The sequence below is a fragment of the Wasmannia auropunctata genome, unplaced genomic scaffold, assembly GCF_000956235.1.
Source record: "Wasmannia auropunctata unplaced genomic scaffold, wasmannia.A_1.0 LD335736.1, whole genome shotgun sequence".
NCBI classification, from domain to species: Eukaryota; Metazoa; Arthropoda; class Insecta; order Hymenoptera; family Formicidae; genus Wasmannia; species Wasmannia auropunctata.
This window is the reverse complement of record NW_012027154.1, coordinates 429,361-451,074: the sequence shown is the minus strand read 5'-3', so window position 1 is coordinate 451,074 and position 21,714 is coordinate 429,361. Positions and strand designations below refer to the sequence as shown.

Below are 21,714 nucleotides of genomic sequence, written 5' to 3'. Positions count from 1 at the left end.
AAAATTATCGTAAATTTTGAAGATATTCTTAAAGTTCACGAACGTGAAATAGTGGAAATAATTCTGAAATACCTCGGACTCGTAGTATTACAATTTAGATCGGATTTCATTCCACCATGGTGAGCGCTTCAAGTTCTCTTCGTTTTTAAATATCCACTCTTTTATGTGCTTGTATACCTATAGATAAAAAAATGTTTTCAGTTTAACATATAGTAAAAAAGAACAATTATTATACATGTAATGATTCAATACAGAATATTTAGTGGCAGCAGTATGTACCTCGCCATCTGACATTCCTAGAGGAGAATTAAGAACGAAGTCTGACGGTGCCACTACGTCAACTAACGCAACAGCATTGTCGACTAAGTCTCTGCACAGCATTATAATTCCTTCTCGCAAAAAACCGTCTAGATTACTGTTAGAAGAGGCAAAACCACCGCCGTACAAATCTCCCAATCTCTTCTCCAGCGTTACCGCTCCGAATAAAGAACACAATTTTGTCAGTGCCTCTCTTTCGTTTGCTTTCCATTTTGGATATTGTAAACATTTGACAAAGGATTGCATTATAGCGTGCTGCAACGAAAGAAGAAATTAACTATTGAATTTCCGTTCTATAGTAGTATTATAGAGTGATGTAAACTGTACGTAAAGCATTTTTATTGCATAAAAAAAGCACGTATATTTTTCATTGATTTTAATCTAAAATTTAAAGTTTATATTTTAGTTTGATATTAATTGGTTAAAATAGGACATATCGATCTCTTCTTTGTTCTAATTGAAGTGTTATGTATATACATAAGTATTTTATTTACCTCCGCATATACAAGAGACAAGGTTCGCGCTAAAAACGTTTGGGCATTGTTTTTTACATCAAAATCGGACATTCCGCTTGATTTGAGTTCCATTACACGTTGGTGTGTCTTTTTCAAATAATAACAAACTAGCCATTTGAAAGTTAGAAGCAAATCTAAAATTAAGAAATAAACATATTAATTGCGGTAAATCGAAGTTATTCAGCTAATAATCTGTAATAATAAAAAAAAATATTGTAATACACCAAAAGATCTATTTTTATCATACTTTCAGGCTTCAATGCATCTCCCACTGTAGTTGAATTAAATTTGGCCTTAAGAATTTGTTCCGCGTTCGCAAGAAAACCCGCGGAATTAAGCGGAGATGGCACGGGCTGTCCTTTAATCGCATTAGCCCATTGATTTAACAACCAATTACTCGCTTGCTGAATAAGTACGTTGTTTTCGCCCTCATATGTACAGTTTGCGTCGTTTTCAGCTCTTAAATCACCCAAACGAGACACTGATAACAAAACAGTATACTTTATATATTATAAGCAACAGACAATAAGATAACAGTTTATTACAAAGATTTATATGTAATACATACATTATGTATGACTGAGTATTTTTGCACTCACTTTTTAAGTAACCATGCCCGCCGCAAGATTCTCTGCAATTCTGAATCGCGTCACGGGCAATCCACGAACATGCTGGTTTCGCTGCGGAAGATAACGCGTGTATCTCCATTCCTTTATCGGCGATCAAGTCTTCATCCTCGTTTTCCATGAGACGACTCATGTGAAGATTAAACATCATATCATACAAATCAAGAGAAAATATTTTTATTGCATACATTTCAGCTAAATGGGGAATGATTCGCCATTGCTAGAACATAAATATTTTGCATCGATGTGACAATTGTTTTTTCTGTTTCAGCTCGAGATAAGAACCCTCTGCTGCTTATACATATATACGTACTTGCGTCTGATATTCTATAACTGGCAATTCGTTATCCTCGGTAGGGCCAAACTGCTTCCTCACTGCACAGTAACGTATGGCAATAGTTAGTGCAGTGATCATGTATTGCGCGCATATCCCGGTAATGGTGACACGGCCCCCTGAAAGTGCTCCCAACGACGAGCCTGCCCCAGTATAGATAAAATAGAATCAATCACACAATACTTTATCGTATATTAATGTCGCAACAATTAAAAATGTATTAAACTCTTAAAATAATATAAAAATAAAATATAAATCAAATCAGGCAGATAAGAATCCCACGCAGTTATTGACGAACGTAAATTTCTTCAATTTATTTCACCTTCGAATTACATTGCAATTTTTACGCTGAGGATAATTTAAATGAAGCCGAAATGTGTTCGAGAAGGATTGCAATGTAATTCGAAGTTGAAATAAATTGAAGAAGTTTACGCTTCAATAACAGCGTGAGATTTCTATTTGCCTGATTTGATTTATTTTTTATTGTTGTAGCATTAATGTCAATTCTTACCATATCTTTTTCGTTCATCCTTTAGAGCGAGAACGTACTTTCCATCTTCGGTGACATCCGCGGTGCGATTTAACAGGCAGCTACGCGGTATCGAGTAATTGTCAAACATTATGAATCCATTGTCTATTCCGTTAAGGGCTATCTTTTCACCCATATCGCCAACGGTGACACCGGGAAAAGGCAGATGAGTGTTTAAATTGCGAATTGGCACGACGAAAACGTGCAAGCCACGCTTCACGCCGTCCGGTGTAATTAGCTGTGCAAATATCAGGGCGTGTGTGGCGCTTTTTCCTAAAAATTACAAAACGTATTAGAAATTATAGGAAGCACTAAGGCAAATACTTAATACATTATTTTAACACACCGACTAATTTAACTTACCTAAACCACCTGCCCAGCATTTTGCAGCTTCAAAATCGGGTGAGTGAAGGATAAAGCTTTTCGTTGCTACGTCATATGTTGCTCTGGTTCGCATGCCTTTTGCATTGGTTCCATGAGCAATTTCAGTCAGTGCAAAGCAGCCAATATACTACAAGCAACAAGAACATATTAATAAGTATTTTATAATGATTCATAAGAATATTAATAAATGATTAATGTCCATGCACGTTCATACATACATTTCCATTGATAAATTCTTCTATAAGATGTTGATGTTGGTTGGTACCCAGTGCCATCACGGTATTTGGTACCATACCAAACATTACTCCCATTTTTACCGGTATCGATCCATCATATTGATAAATATTAAGATAATGTTGAAGATCTAAGGTTGGCTGAAAAGATTATACAAAAATTGTTAAGGCACAGAAGTCCAAGTCCATTTAATTATTATCAACGACCGTTGGTTATCATTTATTAATTATTAATAATTAATAATTATTATAATTTACTTGTTAAATAAATTGTTATAATTACATCTATGCCACTCTTGCGAAGCACTTGTATCTGACCGTTGCACTGTCTCCGAATTTCATCCAAATTCTTTGGCCATGTCAACTTTCGAAACACTGGATGAGTTTCGAAAAGTTCCCATAATTTTGTCTAGACATTCAATCGGTGATTTAACACATGTTTATCAGTACGTATGTTAATTAATATATAGCTTACACACAAAATACAGGTCATTGATTTCGATACCTGATATCGTATGCCCTCTTCTCCGATGAAAGATAACTTGAACGACTTCCAGTCGAATGTCGCTCGTTTCCTATAAGCGTCCAGTGGTCCCTTCGGCAAATCTTTTATCAAGTTACTGGCGGTGGACATCGCGCGTTTTCCTCTCACGAAACTAAAATTTTCGCAATCTTTCGTGAATGAGCAGCCGTTACAACAAATCTTACAATTTGTTGATATTAAATATGGCAACACACGGTTATTCAGCAGTTTTTGCATAATTAAAAATCGCTCGTTTAATCGTCATCAATAAATTGTGTGTCACGTTGATTGCGACGTACAATTGTCATTCGTAACCGGTCATTGGTGACAAGCACTTTCGACTTGTTTAAGGTACTTGTGAAAGATAAACATGATCATCTGATAAGGTATTTTGAATGACATAAACAACTTATAGATAACACAATGTAAAATATACAAAATACGTTATGCAACACTTTCACGGAGATAAAGCAATATTCAATCTTATTTTATTGTTATATGTTTACGACAATTTTATTACGACGTAAACGGTAAGACATATAAAAACTGGACAGATTGCAACGTGATGATTGATAATCCATGTAATGACTAGCGGCATGTGAACTTTAGTCGCACTCCATTTTACGTCCTTCCTTCTACTCTCCGTGTCTACCCGAGAACCGAATGTGTCTATCCTTTTCTTAGCCGCACTCCAATGGATCGTGTTCACTATGTTCGGGCAAGGAAAGGACTTAGACACGATGAAAGAAATAATTAGAAACAGGAAATTAAACATAAGGAATTAAGAAAAAGTCAGAGGCAGGCAATGCGAATGTTTCGTCTTACTCTTTTTAAAATTCCTTGCGTTCAATTCCCTGTCCCTTATCCCTTTCATTCTGAACTTTAAAACAGGAAAAAGTGAGAGAGCGAATGTAGAAAGTGCAGCTTCCAAGAACGAAAACAGCTGTTCGCTTCTGTATTCTGTAATGTATTCTCTATCTCTCTCTTTCTCTTACATTTTTTCTATTTGGACATATTATGTATAATATTCCACACCGCTACTATATCGAGAAAAATTTTACTAAAATTCTAGTAAAGTTATAGTTTACGTTATTGAAACTATAACATTTTTAGTAAAGTTTTTTTTTGTAAGCAATGTTTAGAATGTAACTTTGATGTTTTATGTTATATAATAAGTCATTCTCAACTACGTTATACTCTTTTTGCACTTAAAATGAAACAGGTATAGATTCGAGATGTTGGAAAGAAAAAGGAGGGAAAATGAACGGTACAGAAAACAGTTCAATCTCAATTAAAAGATATATGAACTGGAGATTCATTTTGCGAAAAAAAGAAGGACGAACAATAGGTGCTTTCTTAATATTATAATAGAATAAGTTTTCAGTATTAAATTAATTGGATTTCTGTAAGATAGAAAAAACACGCAAAAGCAAAAACGAATTGTCGCGAATTTTTGAACGCAAAAAACTGCACCTTGCACTCGTGCCCGATGAAACGTTATCGTAAATCCTATCAGTGTCCTTTGAAAGAGCGAATAATTTCCTGGTTCACCACGTTTGTTGTATTCCTCGCGAGTACCTGACACGAGATTCACGGAACGAGTGAAAGTGGATGAGCGAACGTTCAGCGAGAACCGTATCTGTAAAGCGATTGCAGCAGACTAGTATAGTGTATATTGCTCAAAAGACAGCGGCTCTTGGCGGCTCTCGTTCTCAACTCATAACTCGTTTTAAACGCTGTGATATCAGTGATACCACTCCACACTTTGCACTAACGTGACGCAATTACTACGCGACGCAACCGGCCATATTATACATATTATACATATTTTCCATTGCCGATTACACTGAAACAAAATTTTTTCTTTTTTTGCATTACGAGTGTAGTCATTTCGACATATTTTTGCCTGCTGAACACGAATCTGTTGACAAAATACGTCGGAAATGACACATTCGATAAAAGAAAAAAAAATAAATTTTGTCGCATAATGTTACATGAGAAAAACAATTATATATTTAAATTGCTATATCTTGGAAACAAAAAATCATATCGTAATGAACCAAAATGCACTTTAAAGCTATAGTAAGTTGATACTTTTATGTAGCTTTAACGAAATTAAGCAAAAAAATTAGCTAGTCGATGCTGCAACATATTAAAAACCCTCAAAATCGTTTTCAGTTTCTCTTTAATGTCATTTTTCTCAAAATTGTGATGTGATAGCCAACTTCTACCAATAGATTCGTGTTCAGCAAGCAAAAATACGTCGGAAATGACTATTCACACTCGTGATGCAAAATGCTGTTTCATTATTAATCGTATATTATTATCATTAAGAGCGCTTACCACTTTTTAGTAACCAGATGGAAAAGAAACGTGAAATATAAAAAACAATTAGTTTCGAATAATTAATCTTAAATTATTTCAGAAACCTGATTAGTCACGTAATAAGGAAAAATGTGATAATAACCTTATATAATAATAATAATATATAATAATAACCTTATTAGTTCTTCTATTTTTTATAAACGATACTAATTATAAAATACTATAAAAAGTGATAAATGATAAATATCAAATGTTGAAGGAGCCTTGAATCGATAATCCACGTGCTTCGTTGAACTTTGATACACGTACTTTATTGGATAAAATTACGATTTGATTTCGTTTTCCCGCTTCGAGATTAGATGTATTCGTGCGCAATGCTTTAGATAAGAAAAAAACGAGCTTGGACTTTTTTTTGTGATTTTACTTGACGTAGGTAGAGTAGAGAAAAAAGAGATTTCTGATTAATGTCAAGAAGAAATCTCTCTCGATCCGGACTATGGAACGATCTCGAGATCTCAGTCTCATATATATCTATACAATTTATTTCAAATACAAATTTTTAATGAGAGATCTTCGATCGTTTTAAAAAGTAAGGATAAATTTGATCTAAACACTGATTAATTTTATCGGTGATGATTAATTTAATCGGCAGAATTGCTTAGAACAAAAATTCTGATTACATAAAATCCATTTTTAATTTAATATTTTGTTCACGTATGTTAAACCAAAAGAATTAATAATTCCATCCATGTTGAAAAAATAGTACATTATTTTAAAACAATTTACGATTAAATTAATCAATGATTAACTCGTCTATGACAGTACTATTTTATTAACACGAATATAATAATATTCAAAAATATCACCGATAACGAATTGTTTAATGTAGAAATCTTGCTTTAATAAGTGATTCAAATGGATTAATCAGCAATTAAATTAATCAGAGCTTAATCAATGCTGTCCTGTCGTGATTTTCGATTCTAAATGGAAAGTTATGTTGAAAATATAATTAGCGACCTTGTCATTACCTAACTTAAAAGCGACTCGAATTGAAGACAGACTTTCAATTTCACATTTAAGTACTACTGTCCAATATTATTTTGCAACAGGAATAGTGAATAGTCATTTCTGATCGATGTATTTTTATCAGGATTAAGAACGTTATTTTAAAAGTGTAACGCGTTACAGTTACTTTTTTGTAACGGACTACTAACAGCGTTATTCTTTATATAATATTTTTTCGTAACTGTAACGATAACGTAGTTCTAGTGTTAAATTATAATATTTTGAAACTTCACAAAATAGGAAAAAGTCTGCATAAATCGATTTTAACGCAACAAAAATCATCACTTAAACCATTAAATATCGCTTTGTTTTGCCAATACTGCGTATTATGTGGTCCTTTTTTAAACAATGTCTAATAAGTGAAACGTAGAATTCTGTTTATCTAAACATATCGAGGAACGAGACAACTCCAATAGTTTCTGAATGGTTCGGATAATAGAGGCTTATTTACTATTAGTTTCGACAATAGAACCTAACATAGGTATTTATAGTAATTCCGATAATAGGAGCTGACATTCAGAAAACTTGATTAGTTTTCGAATAATTCGGATAATAAGAGCTTAATTATGAGTTTATTTATCTGGAAACAAGAATTGGGTAATATTTTTTAGTAAGTTAAGTTAAAGTTCATGACTTATAAAATTAATTCAGTTAAAAGTTGCATGAATAAAAAGTAACTTATTGTTAGTTAAAGTTGATTTAAGATAAAATTAACTCAACTCCTGGCTGAGAGCTAAGGTGATTTTTTTTGCAATAAATAATTCTACAGATTCGGGGGATTCTTATAAATGCGTACAGCATCAAAAAGATTAAATCGTTAATTAATTAATTTGATTTAATTTGTTACAAGTTATTCCAGCATTACGTAATGAACTGTGTTTCAAGTGGCAAATATGCGGCGCGCAGTTTGCGTGTGGTTGGATATATTGTAAAAAGAAATTATTATACACCGTTATTCTGTGTTGGCTCGCATACGGCTTCTTTAAATGTTTGAAATTAACTCAAGTTAAATTAAAAATTAATTTTTAAAGCATTATTTATATTAAATTAGAATATTGTAATTTTTTAAAATTAAATTGCTCTAAATCTAAATTTGACAACTTGTGAGTAACAAAATAATTACAATATGGCTCGTCAAATTTTAATATTTGATTTGTTTTAATAATCAGACTTTCCATCCTATTAACAATAAGATTTCAACAATAAGACGTTCAAGCTTTCGGAGAACATATTATTGTTGCTATCAGCGCTATTATTGTGTCATTCTATTTATAGCTTCCTGAATGCAGAGTCTAAGAATGTATTCGATGTTTTACACATAATTTATCTTTATTATGTATTATTTATCTTTATGTTTCACATTCAGTGAACAAAAATAAATGCATTATGCCTTATGTAAAACGGAAGGTATCCTAAGTTTATCAATTTTCGTTCATCTTTGGGCACTGCAAGCGTCGTGTCCATTACAATTATTGAACATTTTCTAAACTAATTTTTTAAAATTTTATAGAAAAAATATTGGCGTTTAAAGAGATAACAAAATTTTTTAATTAAAAATATGTATATTAATAATTAGTTAAAGTTTGCACTTTAAAAATAACTAGTTGAAATTAAAAATTTACTTATTTAAAATGAACTTAAATAAATTAAAATTTATAAAATTTTCTAAATTAAATAAAAAATTATTAATTTTTTAACTTTTTTATTTAACTTTTATTTATTAATTACCCAACTAGTTATTTTTCAACTAGTTATTACTCAACCCTACTAGAAGCTGGACATAAACTTGTTTGTAAAATAAATGAAGTACAGATAAATGGAGTACTCTGTTAGTCTGTTTATGATTCTTTTAAATATTTTTTTAAGTAATACTTAATTTATACAGTTGAAAATAATACTTATAATTTAAGTAATAATATACATTGTTCATGAAAGTAAATTAGTATCCTTGCGATTAATTTTATTATCACACATGTAATATTTGCATCAAAAGACTTTATGTGTATTTTTTAATATGCGATGTATATTACGCATATAGCAACATTAACCTTAACAAAAGTAATGACCAAACTTTTGAATTTATAACAACCGTCTTATAATAGTTTTGTGTTATTCCATTTCTTAATCTCACGTATTATACGTATTTATAAGTACATATATATTTACAAATATTTACTTATGTTAGTATAAAAATGGTGCATAATAAATATATATATATATATATATATATATATATATATATATGTGTGTGTGATACATAATAAATATATAATAAATCAATTGCTGACATTTATTGCGTTTTATGCAAAAAAAGATGGAAGCTTCACGATTACATATCGTTTAAGAAAAACCGTCTTTATTAAAGACTTTGTAAAACTCAATAATTTTTTTTACGAGTTTCTTTTTACGATTTGTCAAGATTTTTGAGTAATACTTGTGAATGGAAGAAAGTTCTTGCATAAATTTCGTTATGAAACAGTAGTCAAGACGTAGAAGTGCAATGATCTCTGTTACTCTTATACAGCAGAGTTTTGAACAAACTGATAAACGTGGCTATTTAAACATGATAAATATTGTATAATAGCGCGCTCAATATACTCGCTCTATTTACTTGCGATTCTCTCTTTCATTCTTTGCTCTTTCTCCCTCCAATGGCATATCGATCGATTATTAGACATCGAATTTCGTTTAATTTAATCGACGATATATCAAAAAATATCTCCAGTGTTTTGGAACGTGTAGAATTATTAATTTTTTTGTCGTTTGACGTGCGAAAAGAAAGATTAAATTGAAAACAAATAATACAATTAGAAATTTTTGCTGCATTATAAACATTTAAAGTCGGTTGAATAAATCATTGATTAAGTTAACCCTAATCGGTATTCACACGGAAATTTCTTTAACTATAGTATTTGCAAATCTAATGTATTTAACAAAATTTTAATTTAAATAATTAGAGTTTGATTGAAATTATTCTAAAAATAAAAAAAACAAACTTAGCGTTTTGTATATGGATAATGGTTTAAAAAATTGAATAATTTAGAATTGTTAATATCTTTCTGGAGTAAGGAGTGTTCTTTATCGATATACATATAGTTAAGATATTTTTTTATTGATGCGGTATTATTTATAGAATTATGCACACGTGTGCGCAATTATGGAAATATATGTACATATGTTTATAAAAATTAAAAAGAAGGAAGTTATGAACAGAATTACGTAATATTCATATAAATTCTCATTTTATTTCAAAATAAAATTTCTAGTATTTAAAAAGTTATCTGATTTTTTTGAAACAACGTATAACTAATTAGCAATATTAAGAAGCGATATCAATTCTTGATGATCTCAGCTTTAGAAATCATAAATTCAATAGTTTGTGCTTAAGAAAATGTAAAATTCTACAGTCAACAACGTCACATATGCTTAATCATTTATTTTACATCATTTACATGCAACAGTTGGTTTGAAAAAGGAAGAGCAGCATCGTTATTTCAAAAATGTGTCTCTGTCAATTTGGCAATTCTTATTTTAATTTCTTCTAATTACGATCATCGACTAAAGTCAACATAAGAATTTTCTCGACCATCAAGTAATACTACACGTAGACGTGCGTCGTACCGAAGATAGGATTTTTAAGTAAAATTATATGTTGGCTTAAATTTTATAAAATAACATAGAAATTTTAAAAAATAAAGGTTAGTAAAACGAGCAAACAAAGATGTTGCAATGTAATTACATAATTTTATTTAATGATATTAAAGCTTCTGCTGTAATATTATTTCGATTTTACTTATAATCTTCTTCAGTCGCAAATAGAAAATTTCAAAATATAGTCAATTACATTAATTTTAATCCGAAAACGTAACGTTTCTTTTCTGATGTGAGTTAAAATTAAGATTGCTGCCTGAAGCCATTATTTATTTTCTTTTGACGATCTTTGATAGTTTGATTCAATTGTATAGATTTCATCACTATGAGTTTCTCTTCGGTCATCTTTTGGCAAATAATAGGATTTTTAAATTTTAACTTGAATTTAGCTTATAAGTATATAAATTTTCTCCCCAAATCATATAAGTTTTACATTATTGATGTAGCGTGAAAATTCTTGTTAAATTAAGATATTAAACGTTCAAATCTTAATTTACTTATTAAGATATTTATTAAAATATTAAACGTTAAGATCTTAATTTATTTTTGATTAATATGATGTTAATAATTATAAGAGAATACTTCAGCAATTAACAGACGCGTAAATCGGATCTGCTTGTCATCATATCAATCAATTATAATTAATGCTTGTGGCAAACATAATTATTTTCGCCTGATCAGGAAAACGTCCGTATATATTAAACTATCGAAAACTATCGAACTATAGAAAATGCATTTAGACTTAATTGCATGCGGTTGGATTCTTAACGACGTTCCAATGGACGAAATAACTTATTTAGAACAAAGTGTTCGTTCATTGCACAATGTTAGCCTGACACACTGGAGACTTTTCCAGGAATTATGCAGGATTACCGGCGATTCGGGTTGCAAACACAATTGCCTACAAATGAGATCATCAAGAATTGATATCGCAAAAAAGAGTCAAGGGGCTCTCCAAAAGATCGATAGTATTATATAATACGAAGTGAAACAGCCTCTTCGACGAGTTACACGTGTGGATAAATTTCTCTCGAAATATGTGTGTCACACAAATAACAGTGGCTCTTGTACTCTTTTCGCAATTTGTCAGCATTAATGCCGAAAGGTATAGAACTCGTGGATTTCGACATTAGAGCCTATCTTTTTGGATAAAAATGATTAAAATAAAAATAGAGAAGCGGAGAGAGACATGTTTTCATTTCAAAATTACGAACGTCTTGCTTATGCAATATAACGTCATTATATTGAATTCTCTCATTTCTATTATTGTTAAAATAAAATTATCTGATTCTATTATAAAATAAAATAAATAAATGATTTTTCACATCACAAAAAGTTGGCAAAATATAATAATAAAAAATATACTTCCATGGATATCGAAAAATTTTTAAACTGACGAATAAAAACCACTCGGAATCATTGAAAAATATCGAGAATCATCGAAGATATGCGAAACGATGAGGGATTTTTATCTTGTTGTGTGATCATAATATATTTGCTTTAAGTACAGTTTTTACTCTTAAGAAAAAATGTAAATTTAATACATGCATCTAAATATGCTTGTTCTTTCTTTTTTCTAATGCTAATTACAATAATTAGTAATCCTGACATTCAGAATTTATGAATTATTGTTTCCGTAATATTGCAGAAGTTTCGAACGAATGCGTTGGTGCGAAAGCAAAACGGATGATCTGAAATTGGTAATCGAACGAATCATAGAGGAAATCGCCATGCATAGCAGCTGCATAGTTTTCATTACCGATCCCGCTTATCGTGGACTGATTGATATGCGTGCCATTAAAATGTCTTCTTTTCTATTGAGATACGACGTAAGTATTGTGTTTTACGCGCGATTAAAATATTCCGAGATTTCAATCTTAAAAAACTTGTATAATTTAAATAAAATTTATAGCTACAATTATTAATTAAATTTTAAATTTAAACGTTGAAACTCGAATTCTTCTATCTCTTAATAAAACTTTTTTATCTGTTTATGTCTTGTCAATTATGTCTTTTTTTTTGTTCTTACTTTGCATAATCAGAACAAAGCAGTATTTTTTATCATAAACATTTATGATAAAAAATATATACAAGATATATAATAGATATATTCAATATTTATTATTTTTTTCAGATTGGCGTACGTGATAACGATAATTTTTCACGGCCGAGGAAAAAAATTGTAAGAGCGCTTCAACACGTTAAAGCAACTGGCTGCTACGCGTATATTATATTAATTAGCAATGGATTGCTAGCATCACGATTTCTACAATATGCTGAAGGGTAAACAATCGAGATTGTTAAATAATATAGATTTATAAAGGACGAGCAATTATAAATTTGTCAGTTATTGAAGAAGTTATGTTAATTTTATAAACGTTAACAGTATTGGAAAAAGCATAATTATCACAAATAATTAAATAATTCAATAACTCAAAATACCATTTTAAAAATATGGAAATTAAGAATTAACATAAATTGGAGACAAAGAACTGGATTTTTTATGTGCTTTATCAAATAATTTTAACGATTATTATTTACATTTATTATAGAGGAAGGTCATCGATACTATATCACTTCGTTTTTAGATTATATTTTAGCTTTGGTTCAAACATTTTTTTTTGTCTCTCATAGTTTCAATATTCGCATTGAAATAAAAAAACCGATTTTTTTCCAAGGGTTGTTTCATCCCTTAAAAGTGCGTAAGAGCACGAATATGCGGTACCTTAATGCTTGGTTTTGTCCAGAGAATATTAAATGCTCATCAAAATCGGAGGGGGACACTTGGGTTCTTTTCCTTGACAGATTTGATGACTAATTTTTTTTTTAATTCTCTGTATACTATCTGAGTTAATTGTTTGTACATTTATCTATGTTCTTATAAAAAATATTTTTCCAAGTATTAATTTTGCTTCTCTCAAAACACTTCTGTGACTCGAATTCTTATTATTGTTTATATCAGCGAATATTATTATTGTATTTAATTTTAATTTTTTAAATTTATTCCGTACTTTCTGAATCGCTTTTATGATTTTTGGACAGAGAACGTCTAATCAACACGCGCGGTTACTTTTTACTTCTGCACGATAATCGGCTGTTCAGGCCCGAATTGCATTACATCTGGAATCGAATTATCAACGTGGTGTTCATACGGCGATACAATACATACAAGTACCGTTCAGGTGAGCGTGTTACCGAGGAACGAATTGATCTCAATACTGTCTATTATCCATCATATACAAGAGACTTCACGACAATCAAGTACATCGATACGTGGCAAGATGGTAAATTGCGTTACGGTAACAATCACTATATACCGAAAACTACGAATCTTCATGGCAACGGTTTACGGTGAGTATATGGTATTGTTAACGAATGCATAAGAAGCTCATAATTCTCGATCTTTGTTTGTGATGAATTCATTCTACAGATTACGACTTCGTATTCATAAAAAATAATTTACAAGTTAAAACAATATAAATTATAACTTATCTTAATTAGAATATCTTTTCTTATATTTTTATGAAGATTTTAATATCTTTTTATTTAGAATAATTGTGATAAATTCCATGCATAATTATCACTTATACAGATGTTCATAAAGAAGCATTCCGCATTTATATGGTAAATAGTATGTATACACCAAACTGAATAAAAAGAAGTCTGAGTAAACATATAACTCAAAAACCAATCGTTTCTGAGATATAAAGAATTTCATTTTTTAGTATCATAATTGACTTATATTAGTTTCCACGTGTCGCATGCAACGTGAAAACAGAAGAGAGTTTTGCAAAATCTCGATATTTATAGAAGATTCATATATCTCTTCGATTCTTATCCCATGCATGTTTGGCAGCTTCTTACAGAATTATGTGAACATTCCAAAAAATTTCAAAATCTTTGTCAAATTATTTGACATTTATATATAGAAATTAAGAGAGAATATCTAAAACGCGGTTTGTAAACATTTAATAAGAGATAAATTTTCACGTCGCATACAACATGCAATTTGTAGAACTCAATAAATTACTCAGATAAAACACTGAATCAAATAATGTCATGATGGCATAAATATTGTTATATCGTTTGTCATAAGTGACGAATAAAATTATAATGACATCTCTATGATATAAATAAAAAAAAAATATATATATATAATGTAAATTATAGATTTTCAATACTAGTAATGGCTATCAGAATGTAGCCTAAGTGATATAGTACAAAATACTTAAAAAAAAAAAGTATATTATAAAATAAAAAAATAAAAGTATAAAAAAGTAACGATAAAAATAACGGCAAATTGTTACTATAAAAATCTAACGATGTTATACTGTTACCGTTACAGACAGGAAAATGTAACAATCATAATTACTGCAAAAAGTAAGGAAATCTAACCGGTAACGTCACAATTTAAGTAACATGTTACCTTCCAACCCTAACTATCTATCATATAAATGTTGAGTGTTTTTTGTGAACACTATGTATATATAATACCTATTATATGTATATATAATATCTATTATAATTAGCTTCTTCAACGTGCATAATTCAAGACAGAAATAATGTCCTAACTAAAAATTTTTTACCATTATAAGTTTCTAAATTTTATCGCTATAAAAAACTTCATTGATTTATTTAATTTTTACAATGTTATAGTTTAATGTTAGTTTAATGACTTGTAGAATTGCAGTTTTTGAGCACATACCGGCTGTAACAGAAGCATCACGAGATTTCTACGATGAGAGCACAACAACTGCAAGTCCTAAGGCTCTGGGTATTGAATTCGAAGTACGTATTTAACCGTAAAAGAAAAATAGAATAATGCAAAATGAAAATTAAACTAAAACTAAATATAATAATTATAAAAAATAGTAAACGTGATGATAATAAAATATAAATTAGCAATTTGTATTATAACGCAACCGAAATAAATCTACAAATGTGTTTAACTTGTTGAATATTAATTTTCTGTAAATTTTTTATTACAAAAAAACTTTAATCTATAAAAGATTCGAATATTTAAGTCCCTAAAAAACTTTAAAAAATAACATCACGCCTTTTTCTAAGCCTTTTAAATGCATAAGAATTAATACAAACTGTCCTCTTTTTATTCTTTTTCTGTATTAATTTACAATAGAAAATTTTGTAGCTCTTGATTAACGAAAGATTCATTGTTTCAGTTAATCCGAATCATAGCAAAGGCGATGAATTTCAAAACAAACTACTATATGCCTTCTAACATTGCAAATGAGAGATGGGGTAAAGAGGGAGATAACGATAGCTATACGGGTCTCCTTGGCGAAGCAATTACCGAAAATGCTGATTTCTTTCTCGGGGATCTACATTACACGCTTGATCATTTGAATTATTTTGATTTATCCACGCCTTACATCTCGGAATGCCTGACTTTCTTAACACCAGAAGCATTAACCGATAATTCATGGAAATTATTGATACTACCTTTTCGGCATGTTATTAGAAATATATGCTTATTATACGAATAATTATTATTTGAAAAAGATATTAAAAAGATAACAGCTCTTCGTAGACTGTAATTAATACAACTAATCAAAATAATGCATAATTCCATAATAAATTATTTCTTTATATGTAAACTTTTGCCAAATAAGTATATTTTAATATTTATATAAAAAAGGATGACAGACAATTTTAGAGCCTTTAATCTTTACATGCATTTAATTTTTGCATGCATTTATTTAAAGTTCAACGCTACATCTTTTTGCATTTTCAGGCTTAATACGTGGATAGCGCTCCTTTGCACCCTATTGTTGGCCGGCGGAGCTTTTCACGTGTTTGCATTGCTCTACCAGAAGTACATAGACCCATGTGTGTCTGTGAAATATAACGAAGTAACCGATTATGATAGCATGAAGGGTTTGTATTTGTTTACCCAGTTCCAGAACAGTATGTTATACACATACAGTATGTTGCTCCAAGTCTCCCTACCGCGTTTGCCGAACGCCTTAACCGTGCAGATCTTCATCGGCTGGTGGTGGATCTACAGCATCCTGGCGTCCGTCACTTATCGTGCCAGTATGACCGCGACCCTATCACATCCCATCGCTAAGTACAGTATACGCTGATATATAAAATGTGTACCTATATAGATCATCAAATATTCTTTTTGCTATAGATTTTGTTAATCAGTTTAAAGTTTCCTTAAGACGTCGAAGCATTTGCACACGTTCAAATTGTCGCTATATAACGCTTAAAAATAAAAAATCATAAGCTATTTAAAACATACATAATAAAATCGTATTTTAATTTAATTAATAATTAAATATTTAAAAATATACTCTTTAAAATTAAAGTGGGATCACCACTGATTCTCAGTTGTATTTACAACTGTGATAAATAGTGCAGTATTTCAATATTGTTTCAGTAATATATTGATTCAAACAGTGAGTATCACTGAAAGACATTGAAATTCACTTGTGAGTACACTGAAAATCAGTGATGATTTCACTGATTCAATTTTAGAGAGTATTTTTACAAAATACATCTTTAAGAATAAAAATATGTATTTCTGTATGTTCTTTCTCGCACTTAATATCACTTATTTATTTATCACCGTAGAGTAACTATCGACACTTTGGCGCAGCTGACAAGATCTTCGCTGGCGGTAGGAGGATGGAACGAGAAGAGCAAAGACTTCTTCCTCGCCTCTTCCGATCCACACAGTCAGGAGATTGGCAACAAGTTCGAGTTGATCGAAAACGAGAAGAACGCGATCGATCGGGTGGCTAACGGGAAGTTCTGTTATTACGAGAATTCGTATTTATTACAGCACGCTCGCGGAAAATATATATTCGAGAAGCAAAACGATCGGCAGAATATGACCGAGAAGAGCACTGATTCATCAGTCAAGTACAATCTACATATTATGGAGGAATGCGTCGTCCATATGCCGATCGCGTTAGGGCTGGAAAAGAACTCTCCGCTTAAACCCCACGTGGATTTATGGGTATAATTTCAAATTTGTGTGCCGGTATTAATCCGTGAAGGACAATTAGCTGCGGGAAATTATAGCGACTTTAATTATTGCGTTAACGTAATGAACGAACCAATAGAAACGCGGGAAGGGAAAGATAATTCTATTGGAATAATTTTATTTATCAGATCGTATTCTTATTTCTAGTACCAAATCTGATAAAATAAAATTGTTTTTTATTAGTTGAAATTAAGCTAAATATAAAATAACTTAAAATAAAAATATGTACAGAACGTATTTTATTTTTCGGAAAACATTTTAGGCGATAGATTAACTCACATTAGTTAAATTAATATAAACTCGATGACTCGTGAAAAAAAATTGTTTTTCCATTTTTTTTATCCTGTTGGTACTGTTCCTAGAAAATCAGTTTATTTAGCATTTGTTAAATTATTAAATAAATATTTTAGGTGAGACGGATGACGGAAATCGGTTTGGTGCGCAAGTGGCTGAGCGACGTTATGGAATGGTCGAAGATTAATGAATCACGGCAAAAATCCGAATCCGAGACGTTAGTAAATTTACGCAAGTTACGCGGCGCTTTTATTGCTCTCGGGATCGGTCATTTTCTCGGTTTCATAGTTTTAATCGGTGAAATTCTACACTGGAGATACGTTGTCTTAAGAGACCCAAAATATGATAAGTATCATCTCGATGCATTTTATAGAAACAATAATAAATTTAAAACTTAAAGCAACATTCTTGTGTTTATTTTGCAGTGCAGTAAATCAATAAAATAAGAATATAAATCACTATATATATGTATGTCCTTGATTTTTGTTATAGACTGAAATAATGCGCGCGACAAAACGGAATAATAAAAATTAAGAAATTAAACATTGGAAAATATAAGCATACATTTCTTTATAAATTAAATATTTCGCGGGATAAAAAGATTGTCGTTCTCTTATTTAATTGAAAATTTTATATGTTTACGCATAATCATAAAAAGCTTAAAATAAAGTAAAGCAACTTTAATTAATTATTCTTCTACAATGTATATAATACAATGTATATACAATGTATATAAAATAAATGGAAAAAAATAAAATGCAAAGTACGCACATAGAAGAAAAAGCTAGATTAGTTTCATGACAGTATAAGAAGCTTTGTATGTGGTAGCTTACACTGTTCAAAGTATTTTAAAATCTTTTAAAAATATATCAGAAATTTTTAATGTTTATTAAATATATTTTTAATATTTTTAATAAATATGTAAAATATTTAAAAAAAATATTTCTAAAAAAAATTAAAGGATTATATCTATTCTACCTTTCAAAAATGAATTTTTAAAAATGTCTAACATATATATATATAGATATGTCTATATACATATATGTATATGTCTATATATATGTAACATATATATGTATAGATATGTCTATATATATGTCTAATATATATAGTTAAATAGATAGTCGATACTTTACAATTACCTCCGAGCTTCTCAGATCTTTTTAATGAAAATTTTATTAAAATTTTAGGTTTCACACTGTATCCGATACCACCTTAGAACATATATGACATATATTATTATTATATTATTATATATTATATATATTATTATTTATTACATATATTATTATATATTACATATATTATTATATATACCCGGGAAAAAAAGTTCTATATATAATTATATGTATACTATATGAAACTTTTTTTCCCGGATATATATGTATGTATATTAATTAATGTTCTAAGGATAATACACTGACGAGATACAGTATCTTGTCGGTGTCGATAACAACGATATCCAATAGAAGATTTCTCTTTTAGTATCGTTAGGTAAAAATGAAGAGTGTGCAATCTATATACTTACTACGTTTATAACCTATAAAATAAACACTGAAAAGCAATATGGCTACTTACAGTAGTTACAGTGCAAATCTACTCTCTTTGGCAGGTTAGGATTAAATCATTTCACATGTGTTAATATAAATTACTGTTAACATGTAATTAAGTACATATTGTATGTAGTCTGTATATTCAAAATTATTTTTCTCGAAACCTACTATTTGATTAAAAAATGTCTATCTTTTGTAATGATTTGTTGCAAAAGCTCGTCAATTTGCCGGTTATATTATTTGACAGATTGAGAAAAATATATATTTATCGCATAGATATACTTTATCAGTGATTAATAGTATTATTAACAATATAATTGACATTAATTTCTTATGTTGTCATTAATTTGTTATTTATATCTTTTAAGATTACTAGAAATATTGTCATGGGTGACGCAGAAAAAAAAGATTTAAAAGAGCAAGAAGTAGCAAAAAGTGCTGTCTTGGTTTCCAGCAGCTCTTTATCGCCTCACACAACTCCAGTAAAAGGTATTTATTTTCCATTAATAATTGTCACTTTACTGTCAAAATTATTGTTGTCAATAAATAATAACAAATTGTATGTTTAGGTTATGATTTTAACAAAGGGATCAACTATCATGAAATACTTGCAACAATGGCAAGTTGTGGATTCCAAGCTACAAATTTTGGACTAGCGATTGAAGAAGTAAATCGCATGCTGCACCAAAGGGACATAATTCTCTTGAAAGATCAGCTAGATGAGATGGAAGAGGATGAATTTATAAGAAGAAAATACCATTGTACAATTTTTCTGGGTTATACCTCGAATATGGTATCCAGTGGTGTCAGGGATATTATAAGATTTCTTGTGCAACATAGACTGGTAATTTTGTACATTCAATAATTTTATTTATTTATTTTTTGTATTTTGTAACTTTAGACATGCAGGTTTTGTAGGTAGATTGTCTCGTAACCACAGCTGGTGGAGTGGAAGAGGATTTCATAAAGTGTTTGGCGCCTACATACGTCGGCAGTTTCTATTTGGACGATAGGAAGCTCAGAGAGAACGGACTTAACAGAACTGGAAATTTGTTGGTACCGAATGATAATTATTGCCTGTTCGAGGATTGGTTAATGCCGAAGTTGGACGCAATGCTATCTGAACAAAAGACGAAGGTATACGAGTCATCGATTAAATTAAACGCTGTGTAACGCGCGTTTTTATTCTTACGATTGAATTGCTTTTTAGGGCACTTTATGGACGCCGTCTAAAGTGATAACAAGACTCGGCGAGGAGATCAATCATGAAGATTCGATTTACTATTGGGCCGCGAAAAATAAGATCCCGGTGTTTTGCCCGGCGTTGACCGACGGCAGTCTCGGCGATATGATGTTCTTCCACGCGCTCAAAAATCCGGGGCTCGTTCTCGATATTATCGGGGGTTCGTATTAACGTCTGGTGTGACATTTTATTTGTCCATGTAACACGCACAAACCAATCTGAATCCTTAATCACAGATGTCGTGAGATTAAACAGGATAGCTATGAAAGCGGTGAACAGTGGCATGATAATTATCGGAGGCGGCGTGGTGAAGCATCACATTTGCAATGCTAATCTCATGGTAAGATGACTCTATTTCGCATGTTTGTCTGGCCATAATCGCGATGATAACGAAACTTTTTTTATTTTAGAGGAACGGCGCAGATTATGCCGTTTTTATCAACACCTCGTCGGAATTTGACGGCAGCGACAGCGGCGCTAGGCCCGAGGAAGCGATTTCTTGGGGAAAAATTCGGAAGGATGCTCATCCTGTCAAGGTAATTGTTATCTCCGTTGATACTAAATTTGAACGATGAGCGACAATCGGTCAGATCGGTCGAGTGATATCGGCTGCTTCTGTTTCAGGTGTGTGCTGACGCCACTTTGATATTTCCATTGTTGGTTGGAGAAACTTTTGCTAGATATCATTCGAGAAAGACAGGAAAAAATGAGACAAAGTGAAGCCTTTATTTTAAAATAAGACAATATTGCGCAAGTAAAATGTGTAGGAAAGAAACAATAAAAATAACAATAATTATAATTGTCTATACGATGATATATACAATCATATTAGACACAATCGTATAGAAAATAGAAACGGTTGTTAAATCTGAGACATCCAAGTATTGTAAAGCAAAATTCGTGCATCTGCGAAATTAGTCGAACAGTATTATTACCATCTCTAATACGTGTAATACGAAATATCGCTATTACGTCTACATTTAATATCATACCCATATATTATTATTTTAACTATTTGAAATAGAATCTATTTTTATATACTTTTTATATATTTCTAATAAAATACACTTCTAAAAATATCGACATAGACATTTTCTGCGTTAAACGTT

General features: G+C 30.6%; 3 protein-coding genes across 10 annotated transcripts; 2 read left to right on the top strand and 1 right to left on the bottom strand.

Moving 5' to 3' along the window:
* Positions 1 to 72: 72 nt before the first annotated feature.
* LOC105456251 (peroxisomal acyl-coenzyme A oxidase 3) lies at positions 73 to 5,116 on the bottom strand. Of its 3 annotated transcripts, none has more exons than XM_011700162.1 (12): positions 4,936 to 5,116; positions 3,445 to 3,595; positions 3,223 to 3,348; positions 2,925 to 3,080; positions 2,686 to 2,833; positions 2,305 to 2,595; positions 1,773 to 1,936; positions 1,433 to 1,679; positions 1,081 to 1,314; positions 813 to 967; positions 280 to 573; positions 73 to 177 (listed from the first exon to the last, which is right to left on the bottom strand). In XM_011700162.1, exons 2-12 carry the CDS (start codon positions 3,571 to 3,573, stop codon positions 88 to 90), a joined length of 2,034 nt encoding a protein of 677 aa, XP_011698464.1. In that variant the 5' UTR covers positions 3,574 to 3,595; positions 4,936 to 5,116; the 3' UTR covers positions 73 to 87. The 3 variants fall into 3 exon arrangements, with proteins under 3 accessions (XP_011698464.1, XP_011698465.1, XP_011698463.1); XM_011700163.1 differs by lacking the exon at positions 4,936 to 5,116 and adding an exon at positions 3,678 to 4,106; XM_011700161.1 differs by lacking the exon at positions 4,936 to 5,116 and having other exon boundaries at positions 3,445 to 4,106.
* Positions 4,115 to 18,268, top strand: LOC105456252 (probable glutamate receptor). 5 transcript variants are annotated; one of them, XM_011700166.1, is made up of 9 exons: positions 4,115 to 4,424; positions 12,152 to 12,332; positions 12,638 to 12,786; positions 13,546 to 13,854; positions 15,186 to 15,291; positions 15,684 to 15,970; positions 16,256 to 16,591; positions 17,101 to 17,488; positions 17,926 to 18,268. In XM_011700166.1, exons 2-9 carry the CDS (start codon positions 12,165 to 12,167, stop codon positions 18,205 to 18,207), a joined length of 2,025 nt encoding a protein of 674 aa, XP_011698468.1. In that variant the 5' UTR covers positions 4,115 to 4,424; positions 12,152 to 12,164; the 3' UTR covers positions 18,208 to 18,268. The 5 variants fall into 5 exon arrangements, with proteins under 5 accessions (XP_011698468.1, XP_011698467.1, XP_011698469.1 ...); XM_011700165.1 differs by having other exon boundaries at positions 4,115 to 4,810; XM_011700167.1 differs by lacking the exon at positions 4,115 to 4,424 and adding an exon at positions 5,260 to 5,544.
* A 1,072-nt stretch (positions 18,269 to 19,340) lies between these two features.
* Positions 19,341 to 21,483, top strand: LOC105456250 (probable deoxyhypusine synthase). Of its 2 annotated transcripts, none has more exons than XM_011700159.1 (8): positions 19,341 to 19,421; positions 19,731 to 19,851; positions 19,932 to 20,206; positions 20,281 to 20,499; positions 20,573 to 20,765; positions 20,842 to 20,945; positions 21,016 to 21,141; positions 21,230 to 21,483. In XM_011700159.1, exons 2-8 carry the CDS (start codon positions 19,749 to 19,751, stop codon positions 21,323 to 21,325), a joined length of 1,116 nt encoding a protein of 371 aa, XP_011698461.1. In that variant the 5' UTR covers positions 19,341 to 19,421; positions 19,731 to 19,748; the 3' UTR covers positions 21,326 to 21,483. The 2 variants fall into 2 exon arrangements, with proteins under 2 accessions (XP_011698461.1, XP_011698462.1); XM_011700160.1 differs by lacking the exon at positions 19,341 to 19,421 and adding an exon at positions 19,438 to 19,487.
* Positions 21,484 to 21,714: the final 231 nt, after the last annotated feature.